Source organism: the organism of the source record quoted next, unplaced genomic scaffold (assembly GCF_019419815.1).
Source record: "Pyrus x bretschneideri cultivar Hongxiangsu unplaced genomic scaffold, Pyrus_bretschneideri_v1 Contig48, whole genome shotgun sequence".
Lineage (NCBI taxonomy): Eukaryota > Viridiplantae > Streptophyta > Magnoliopsida > Rosales > Rosaceae > Pyrus > Pyrus x bretschneideri.
The window spans coordinates 2,585,538-2,597,250 of NW_025999785.1; the positions used below are offsets into that span (position 1 = coordinate 2,585,538).

The following is an 11,713-nucleotide window of genomic DNA, read 5'->3' on the forward strand; positions in this document are numbered from 1 at the left end:
GTAGGGGTATTTCACCGGTTCAACGATTTGCCGGATTCAGTTGAATCCATACTTTCCGATCAAATCCATACATTCTAAAATCGATATAATTGGATCGGATGATGTATTTTATTGTGAGAACCGCTATAACCCAATCTTCTTGGTTTCATGCACAGTAACTGGACATTGACCATCAAGAATGGTTGGTAGCGCATTAAGGTTAGCATGGTCTCGTGCTACTACAAGTGCATATCTGTTGAATAAGTTCCCTGAACACTGATCATTTAAGAAGTTTAAACGTATGAATTCTTACCAAATATCGAACATTACAAAGCTTCGGGTAGTATGCATATAGTTTTAAGACCTAAGCCATAAGTTTGATGAGGGGCAAATTGTTTCTCATTTGATGAGAATTTGATTCTTGTACTTAGTTCCCTTAAGATTATATCCATGAGTCCAAAAATCAATTGATTTGTGTCATTATAGTTTAATTGATTAATGTGATTGGTTAATTATAGAAATGGTGATTATGAACCTAAGCCTATGATGATTGAGTTATGTGATCGGCCGTCATCAAATTTTTTTGAACTATGAGAATTCGTAGATTTGATTTTGGTTGTAATTTGAATCATTTGATCAGATCAAGTACGTTGTAAAAGGGTATAAGTCCTTCTTTACTTTATGTACTCCTTTATGTCTCGTTGGATATGGATGGAAATTTGAGTAGTTAGGTACAACCCCCAATAGGGAAACACACTTTAATTTGATTAAAGGCATAACTAAATTCAATCACCCTCCCAAGACCGATACCGAACACTAAGTACATGTTGGATCAAATTGGAGGTTCAAAATCATTGTAAGGTCATAAGGAAACTATGAAGTCCATCACGCATGCAAAGCTTTTGTTAATAGTATCATATAATCTTGCTTCTAAAAACCGTTTTACAGAAATAGTAAGAGTATCATATGCTACTAAATCAATTACATGAATCAATAGTTGTAATAGGACCAAATAGTTTTCTGAAAATTTGGAAGAATAAACTTTGCTTTGGCTTGCTGCTTGCCAATCTTATTGGAATTTTCACAATCAAAATAAGAAATAAATAATTAAAATTTAAGAACAAGTAGTCTTGATTGGGACTCTCTCACTATATGTTTGCACAGATGGCGTTGGACGAAGCTTAAGCTTGCTTTCGATACGGGAATTCACGACACCATTGATATTAATTTGGTGAAGCAAATGTTGTTAACGAATGAATAGATACAAAAGGGGTGGGCGATGACGAAGGAAGGGTATCGTGGGTAAGGCCAATGGCTCTCTGTAGCAAAGAAAATCCTAGCTGCCAATTGGTGCGATCATTCGTTGAAGACATGTTCTAAGTGCTGCTCGTTCAAACAAGTTCCCATGGTTCATTTTTTAAGCCTTGAGGACAAGACTAATTTTCAAGGGGGGAATATTGTTATGAACCCATTATATAATTGAATTGTGATTGTCTTAATCACCAATTAGGGGTTTAAATTGAGGTTTTATGTTTTAGTTTAATTGTTAGGAATTGTTTAGTTTAGTATAATTGGGTTAGATGTAACATCCTATATTGTCCAGGGAAGTGAATCTTCTATGCCTTATATGTATATTCTCATCTCTACCTAGCACGAGATTTTTTGAGAGCTCACTGGTTTCGGATTTCGTAGAAACTCTGAAGTTAAGCGAGTTTGCACGAGAGCAATTCCAGAATAGGTGACCTACTGAAAAGTTCTTTTGTGAGTTCCCAAAAACAAAACATTTGTGCTTCATTTTTCACGAATCAAAACCCAAGGTCATGGTGACGAGGAGAAGAAGTAATGGTGGTGATGTGGTTCGATTCCTCGAGAATATTGAGAGGTGTTGACTGTGTGTAACCGAGAGGGGAAGTGTCGATGAGGTAGAGATCATCCAAAGAGAGAAATAAAAAGAAAAATAATAATTTCATGTGGATCCCTGTGAACCCTATACAATCCAATAGAATTCTTCATAAATGGATGAAATTACCAAAAATACCTCAAATTTAATGTTCTGTAGAATTTTTTGTTTTAACTTCAAATTATATTTTGTTTGCGTCCACGCGTTCGTATTAATGAGCACTATAAGAATATACTCAGCTAATCCGTCATAATGTCTTGACACGATGGTCAACACAAGTTAACACTTTTCCTTCTAGGGGGCATTTTGGTCGTTTCACACCTTCAAGAATAAAATAGAAATATTTTCAGGACTAGTCGTAACATAATAAAGGCATTTGGCCTTGTATAGGCCCGAACTTATTTTAGGTCTAAACTGTAAACACAAAAATTCTGTAACGAATGAGACGAGAACACGTGTACAAAGGAGATTTGTATTAATGAATTTGTAGGTTACAATCTCTGTTTACAACTTTTCCTTTGATTCGATCTTCAAATTTGATGTAGATGGTTGATTGTCGATCCAAGGGTCACGATAACTTGATCTCAGACGAACAATTGAACGATTGCTTCAAGCTTTGAGCTTGAAACAATGCATGGATAGTCTTCACCTCAGGTTTAGGGCTGCGGCAAAGATGATGTGGATGTTAGCTTTTGTTGATTCAAGGGTCTTGGCGACTTGATCTTGAATCGAATGTCGTTACAAGTTTTGAACTCGTAACAAAGTCTTGAAGGAATCGGCACAAGTGTTTGTTGATTCTTCAAGGGAATGCTTCGACTTTGGTTGTACATTCTTCGAAGAGAGTTTTGGCAGTATATTAGACTTCAAAGATTTGTGCAGAGGTTCTTCTCAATGTGAGAATTTCGACCTTGAATGTATAAAATTGTCGACCTTTGTGTGTGTATGAGGATCTTGTATTTATAGACTCAAAGCTTGCATTTGGATGGATTTGGCTTTGATTTGTGTCTTGATTCGTCCATGGAAGAATTTAGACATGTTTTGTGTCTTAATTTCAACCACTTCCCCTTGCTTGGCCAAAATCTATAGGGCTTGTTGCCTATTTTGTGAGCCATCTTCAATTCTTGTTTGTTTTATGAAGATGCTTTAGCTTGCTTTTCGGTTTTAGGAGCACTTTGGATCCCTTGCCAATTTTAAGGAGAGATTCCCCCTTTTGCCGAATTTTGGGGAAGTTTTATTCTTCCCTTGCTTGATTTGTGCCACATGTTATTGATGACTTGTCCATTTGTGATGAGTTATATGTCACTTAGAGCCTTGTAATGCATCATTTGTATGCAACGAAATTTACATGTCTACACAAACATCTTGTTTTTTTCTCTCCTCTTGACTGACGGTAATAAATTAGGGAGGAACAGTGTTTACCTAAAAGATATGACTGATGAAGAATGATAATGTTATTTTATTTTCAAAGGAAGGGTAGTTGTTATCTTCAATGCAGCGTGGACAATTTTCAAACCGACCAAGATATAATTAATAAAAAAGTTTGATGATTAACTAATCTCCACTGCAAACAAATAAATCCTTCGATTTCAAAAATAGTTTGCCAGTCAACAGTTCAATTCTCTTCTTAAAAATGATTTTTAATACTCAGGCCCTTTATGAAAAGAGATTTTTATATTATTCAAAAAATGGAGTTTAAGTGTGGGATTCATTTCATATCGAACTTCAACAATTCAAAATACCTATTTTGTAAGTATTGATTCATAAATCATCCTTACAAAAATCCAATTTAATCTGAAATCATTGTTTCTTATATAACAAAGTATTCGTTAATTTATTTGAATCCAATTAGATGTTTAAAATTTTCCAATTTGGCTAATATTTTGTAAGAATGATCTATGAGGTGCAACTTTAAAAATAAACGGTTCGGATCGTTAAAGTTCGATGTGATGTAAACCCTATAAGACCATCTCCAACAATGACTTAAAACCTAAAATTTCCCTTCCCCCCACCCCCCCAAAAATCTACTCGAACCCATGACCTAAAATTAACCTAAAACCTAAAACTTATTCTGAGGCCAAATACCAGCCCAATTTTAGGCCACAAAGCAAAATGGGTCCCACCGACTGAGACTGAAACAAGGGCTGTGAAGCCCACTGCCCAGCTTCCACTCGCCCAGACAGAGAGATCATGCCTGCACGCGCCAGACAATGACAGAAGCCGGGCCCACCCACGTGGGGTTGTCCCCTGGGTGTCAGCCGACTGTGTAGCCTAACGGCTACTTTTTTCAATCCAACGGCTGAATTTAAATGGGCTGTTGGTTAATCCAATGGTCCAGGTTCAAATTATTATTTTTTTTAGTTTTATATTTATATATTTATTGAATCCAACGGCTTAGATCGAATATAATCAAATCTAACGGTAAAAAAAAAGATCTAACGGTTGTATTAAGTTTATGTAGTCTATGAGTTTTCGATTGTATTAAGTTTATGTAGTTTATTAATTGTCTTTTTTATTTTTTAAGTTTATGTGGTTTATTAAATGTCGTTGGTACTAAGTTTATGTGGTTTATCTTGATTTTCCTGTATTGATTTAGTGATTTTTCCAAAATTATCGGAATTTAAATATTTTTAAGTTAAAATGTTCATAAAATTAATTTAGGATAGTCTACATAAATTTTTTCTTAAAAAAAGTTAATTTAAAAAAAAATAGTCTTAATTCATTCTTTGATAATCTGGGGTTAAAATTTTAAGCCAGAAGGGTTGGAGTAGAAAAGCTGTTTCTGGGCTAAAACCTAAATTTTCTAAGCTAAATATTTTTAGGTTTTAGGCCACCATTGGAGATGATCTAACTAATTCCTATTTTTTTAACAACAATAGAGATCTCCTTCCTTAATATTCCTATATAATACTAATTAAGGGTAGGTACCGGTCTGATACATGATTTGTCTTCCAGATGACTTTTCTTTGGGGTTGAAATTTGAACAATCACCGCCTGGAATTAGTCTTGGGGATGGACCGACCTTGTTGTCTTATATCTCTTGACTGACTTGCAATTTTTCCGTAACGACTTTGTCTACCATCCGAGTGGGGATGGATGGAGAAAAATGAAGCTCTTTTCATAAAATTATATTTTTCACTGGAAAAAAAAAAATGAGAGCTACGGAATATTATGAGAATATTGAGAGGTGTTAGACTCTGTGTGTGACCGAGAGGGGAAGTCGATGAGGTGGAGATCATCCAAAGAGAGAAACAAAAAGAATAAAAATAATTTCATGTGGATCCCTGTGAACCCTAAACAATCCTATAGAATTCTTCATAAATGGATAAAATTACCGAAAATACCTCAAATTTAATGATCCGTAGAATTTTCGTTTTAACTTCAAATCATATTTTGTTTGCGTCCACTTGTTCATTTTAATGAGCACTATAAGAACATACTCAGCTAATCCGTCATAGTGCCTCGACATAATGATCAACACAAGTTAACACTTCCCATTTTTTTAACAAAAATGAAAATCACTTCCCTCAAAAATTCCTATATAATACTAATTAAGTGTAGGCACCAGTCTGAAACATGATTTGTCTTCTAGATTACTTTTCTTTTGGGGTTGAAATTTGAACCATCACTGCCTAGAATTAGTCTTGGGGATGGACCGACCTTGTTGTCTTATATCTCTTGATTGACATGCAATTTTTCCATAACGACTTTGTCTACCATTCTAATGGGTGTGGATGGAGAAAAATGAAGCTCTTTTCATAAAATTATATTTTAATGAGCACTATAAGAACATATTCAGCTAATTCGTCATAATGTCTCGACACGATGATCAGCAAAGTTAACACTTCCTATTTTTTTAACAAAAATGAAAATCACTTCCCTCAAAAATTCCTATATAATACTAATTAAGTGTAGGCACCAGTCTGATACATGATTTGTCTTCTAGATGACTTTTCTTTTGGGGTTGAAATTTGAACCATCACTGCCTGGAATTAGTCTTGGGGATGGACCGACCTTGTTGTCTTATATCTCTTGATTGACATGCAATTTTTCCATACCAACTTTGTCTACCATTCTAGTGGGTGTGGATGGAGAAAAATGAAGCTCTTTTCATAAAATTATATTTTTCATTGGAAAAAAAAATTAAAAAAAGAAAGAAGAGAGAGCTACAAAATATTATGAGATATATAATTATATATGCAATTGGTGGATTGCTCTAATGAATAAGATCTTTCTCCTTATCCCACCGCGTTCCACATTTAATTCATTCTCCTTTCTCGTAGTTTAACTTAGAATAATAATATCGCTTGTAATGCAATTTTTTATTTTTTTTTATAATTTATATATGTATTTACGTATATATTGTAAGTCTTGAGATCTCGTAGTAAGGTTTGCGAGAAAAGGTTGGAAAATGATTATTATAAAAGGTTGGCCCTAAACTCTTACTAATGTGTATATATAGCACTCTAAAGTACTCATTACTCACATCCATCATTACTCACATCCATCACTTGATATCTATGGAGAGAGTCATGAGAGTTGTTTCACTAGTCAGGTTTTTATGCATCGCATCTATCACAGTTAGCTTATGCAAAGGAAACCAGAATGTGCCTTGCAAAGAAAATGACAGACAAACACTTCTTATGTTCAAGAAAGATATTGATGATCCCTCAAATCTGCTTCCCTCTTGGGTTGGTGAAGGCGATTGCTGCAACTGGACCGGTGTTGCCTGCGATAATTTAACCGGTCATGTCCGTGAGCTCCACCTTGCTGGTTATTATGATCAAGTGACTGGTGAGACACATGGGTTGAGTGGTAAGATAAATCCTTCTCTGCTCAATTTAAAGCATCTCAGCTACTTAGACTTAAGCTACAATAATTTTGAAGGACTACAGATTCCTAGCTTTCTAGGTTCTATTGAAGGTTTAAGATATCTTAACCTCTCGCATGCAGGGTTCGAGGGAACCATTCCTCATCAATTGGGAAATATCTCAAGTCTACGTTATCTCGACCTTTCTTATAACTTTGATTCGATGGTCGACAACCTCGAATGGCTCTCTGGTCTTTCTCTCTTGAAACATCTGGACATGAGTTATGTAGATGTTACCAACGTATCTCATTGGTTACAAGTAAACACACTCCCTTCTCTGCTGGTGGAGTTACATTTGTCTAGCTGCGAACTTTATCACATACCAAGTGGTATTGCAAACTTGACTAGTCTTAAAGTTCTTGATCTACCCTTGAACCATTTCAACTCTACCATACCTAAATGGTTGTACAGTTTGGGCCATCTTGAGTTCCTAGATCTTTCTCTCAATGCTTTCCAAGGTGACATTTCGAGTTCCCTTGGAAACTTGACAGCACTTGTTTATCTTATCTTAACTTAGGTAGAAATCAGCTTGAAGGGGAAATCCCAAATTCATTGGGAAATCTTTGTAAGTTGACTTTTGTTGATCTACGTTTGAACAATTTTAGAGGGAGGGTATCAAAAATCTTTGAAAGTTTGTCTCGGTGTAGTTCTGGTCAAATAGATAATTTATATCTTTCACAGAATAATTTTTCAGGTCATCTATCTGATCAACTAGGAAGTCTTACAAATTTACGCTATCTTGTTCTTTCAAGGAATTCAATATCAGGTCCCATTCCAATGTCCTTAGGAAATCTATCACACTTGGAGGATCTGGTCATTCATACCAATTCATTCGAGGGTGTTGTCTCTGAAGTTCATTTTGCTAATCTTACAAGATTGAACATCTTTTCTGCACATGAGAACTCCTTGACTCTTAAAACCAGCCCAAACTGGGTTCCTCCTTTTCAACTTTCGATCTTGAGTTTAGGTTCTTGGTGTCTATACCCATCAGAGTTGCCTGGGTGGCTTAAGAGTCAAAAACATTTGTCCAGTCTTAACATGTCCAATACAGGAATTTCAGGTACCATTTCGCCTTGGTTGTGGAACATTTCCTCGCATGGTGAAAACCAAGACAGCATAATTTCATATACCTTAGTGGATCTTTCGCATAATCAGTTATCTGGGGAGGTTCCAAACATAGTTTCCGCCAACTGGCCAAAACAAAAGCATTTTGATCCCTTTATGTCAAAGGTTGTAATTGACTTAGGATCTAACCAATTCAACGGTTCATTGCCTCTTGTGTCTTCTTCAGTGACTACACTAGATCTTTCCAATTCATCATTTTCGGGGACTCTCTCTCACTTCTTATGTGATAGGAGTGAAGTACCTAAATACCTTCAACTTCTTCGTCTTGGCAACAATCTCCTCACTGGAGAAATTCCTGAATGTTGGTTACTCTGGCGAAATTTGACTAGTGTGAACTTAGAAAACAACAATTTGATGGGGAAAATTCCGAGCTCTATTGGAGACTTACTTTTCCTTCGATCATTGCACTTGCGCAATAATAACCTATCTGGAGAATTACCAGTGTCCTTACAAAACTGTGAGGCGTTGATACTTCTTGACCTTGGTGGAAACAAGTTCGTTGGAAGCATTCCAATATGGTTCGGCCAAAGATTGGTAGTTCTTAGTCTTCATTCAAATAAGTTCCATGGCGCCATTCCAGATGAACTCTGTAGTCTCACATCTCTCCAAATCTTGGACCTTGCGCATAACAATCTCTCAGGAACAATACCAAGATGTTTTCAAAATTTGTCATCCATGGCCACTACCTCTTTAGGTGCTAGCGGATATACCCGTATTGAAGTTTTCAGAGTTGAGTTTGATGGTTTTGATGGTTTTGATTATTTTGTGGAGACCTACATGGATAATGTAGTATTTGTGACCAAGGGCAGAGAAGTGAAATATGACACAAAGCTTGGGTTGGTAGTTACTCTGGACCTTTCAAGCAACATGTTATCTGGAGAAATCCCTGAAGAGCTGACCAGCCTCGGTGGCATACAAACGTTGAATTTATCTGATAATCTTCTGACTGGAAGGATCCCTTCGAAGATCGGTGATATGGGATCGTTAGAATCGCTTGATTTGTCTGTAAACCAACTTTTTGGCGAAATTTCTCCAAGCATCTCAAATTTGACATTTCTCAGTTATCTGAATTTGTCCTATAACAATCTGATTGGTCCGATTCCAAAAAGCACTCAGCTCCAAAGCTTTGATCTGTCTAGTTTTTTTGGTAATAAACTTTGCGGACCTCCATTGGAAGAGCGTTGCAATACAAATGAGGCCATGCCACCGGCAGGTGATGAGAAGCACGGAGAAGGTCATTTACTTAAAGACGGTGGGTTCTATCTGAGCTTGGGGCTTGGATTTGCATTAGGGTTTTGGATTGTTCTTGGTTCATTGTTATCTAATGTGCCATGGAGCAATGCATTGTGTCAATTCCAAAATCGCATTGTGAAGAAGCTCTATACTGCAATCATTGAACGTTATTAACTTTTTGGTGCAGATAGAGCGAGTTTGTGTGGTTCGTTTCTATTTTTTTGCTATGCAGATAGAATGTTACTATGTTGTATGCTTCTTTGTGCCAATTTATTTTATCTTTTCCTTTGTTTTTCTTTTCCAGCATAAAAATGTAAGATTTACTTTATAAATTCCAAATACGAGTCATGAAGAACTACATATATATAACCTAGATGAGTTTAATTATGATCTCTCTTGCAGATATACAATTTTCTCAAGCATATATGCTGCATGAGCCATTTGCTTCCTTCTTGGGAGACTTGCTGAAGTTCCTAACCATCTCTAATCATTGAGGAGATGTCTCTTCTGTTTGATAAACTCACCATTAATTCTTGATCCAAAACTTCGAGCACAACTAATGCGCCTTGTTAAATCCCAATCTTGACGAAAATATGCGCTCCTAAGAGCTTCTCCAACAAACTCGCTAAATTAGCTTGTTTGGCAATTTTTAACGAAAACCTTAGAAAATTGCAGCTCCGACAGACTCGCTATCACGCTAGCTACTTCAACTCTATCAACAGTCACTGATGAGTACATAGTTATTATAATTGGTAGTAATAATTAAAAGTTATGGGCAATAAAGTAAATTAAACACAAAATAATTTTACTGTTTTTCCAAAGCCTCACAATCAGGTTTTTATTATTTTTCTCTCAAATAAAATAAACATTTGGTGACAAAATAGTTATCGCTAAGGTATGAACAACCTCTTCAACGACAAAAAATCGTTCAAAGTTCGTCACCAAAAAAATTTAACAACTATTTATATTTTCTCTCTTTGTAAATTTTGTTTTTAAGATTTTAATAATCATGTGTGTACAATTGCTGGTGTGAATTATAATTACATGTTTTTATATTTTTGGGGCTAGTGGAATGAGATGGAGGTTTTATATCATTTATTTAATTTCTAGTCAATTGGAGTTGCTGGAGCTTAGACATTCCTTAAGAGTGTTTCAATGGGGATCCTAAATGGAGTCCTTACAACCATATAACTTTAAGGCTAAATAGCCAAAATGGTCCCTAAGATTCACATAATCAATATAAATGGTCCCTGAGATTGAAAATCAATAAAAATGGTCACTGAGATTGTCCACCATCCATGATTTTGGTCATTCCGTTAAAAACTCTTTGGGCAATTTTCAAAACCTCGTAACTCAATCGATTCTTAACCAAATTCGGCCCATAATATATCAAAATGAAGATAGGAAAGTGTAGAACAAGATTATACTATTTGGAAGCCCAATGGTTGCCGGAGATGGCCAAAAAAAAGCATGAAAGGTGACTGGTCCGCGGAAAAACTGGAAAACTCGCTGGAGACTGGGTAAATTTTAAACATTCATAACTTCTTCAATACTCAACGCAATCAAGTGATTCAAAAACAAAAATCATACTTATTGGCGAGACTAAGAGAATGATATCTTTCTTGACGGTTAACTCGTCGTGGTTTGGCCGAAAAAGGGCTCGAAAGTGGCTAATTGGAAAATAGTTAGCCAATTTCGAGCCATTTTCTGGCCAAATCATGGCGAGTCAGCCATCGAGAAAGGTACCATTATCTTCGTCTCGTCAAGAAGAATGATTTTCATTTTTGAATCACTCGACTTCGTTGAGTATTGAAGAAGTTATGAACATTTAAAGTTTACCCAGTTTCCAGCAAGTTTTCCAGTTTTCCCATGGACCAATCACGTTTCAGGCTATTTTCCGGCCATCTCTAACAACCATTGGGCTTCCAAATAGGTATAATCCTATTCTACACTTTCCTATCTTCATTTTGATATATTATGAGTCGGATGTGGTTAAGAATCGATTGAGTTATGAAGCTTTGAAAATTGCCCAAAGAGTTTTTAACGGAATGACCAAAATCATGGATGGTGGACAATCTTAGAGACCATTTCTATTGATTTTCAATTTCAGGGACCATTTCTATTGATTATGCAAATCTCAGGAACCATTTTGGCTATTTAGCCTAACTTTAAATATAAGGACAAAGGCTTTCAATGGGCAGAAACAAAGACCCGCAAAATATCCCAAGTATAGTGACTTGCCGGATCTCAAAGAAACCCGCACGTGTGAGGACTACATAGAGACTAAGTTAGGTAGGACCCAATCCAATTTTTAGTGGAAAACAAGGGAACCGAATCCCCTCCAGATCCCAATAATCTGAGCCCACAAATCAATGAATCTGGGACGTTGAAATTTGATCCAATGGCTACAATTATTATAACTTTTAGAGGGGCCACCTGTTTGTAGCCGTTTGATCAAATTTCAACGGTCCGGATTCATTGATCATTAGGCTCAAATTATTGAGATCTGGAGGGGATCCAGTTCCGAAAACAAGGTCACCATGTGCAAGCTGCAGAGCAACCATGATGACAACACGTCAAAGCACGAGTCTCACAAATATGTGCTACTG

General features: G+C 36.2%; 1 protein-coding gene across 1 annotated transcript; it reads left to right on the top strand.

Moving 5' to 3' along the window:
- The first annotated feature begins 5,957 nt into the window (after positions 1 to 5,957).
- On the top strand, positions 5,958 to 9,459 carry LOC125470012 (receptor-like protein EIX1). The gene is given in 2 exon segments (XM_048568335.1): positions 5,958 to 7,257; positions 7,260 to 9,459. Coding segments are annotated over 2 exon segments (2,880 nt in total). The 5' UTR covers positions 5,958 to 6,396; the 3' UTR covers positions 9,279 to 9,459.
- Positions 9,460 to 11,713: the final 2,254 nt, after the last annotated feature.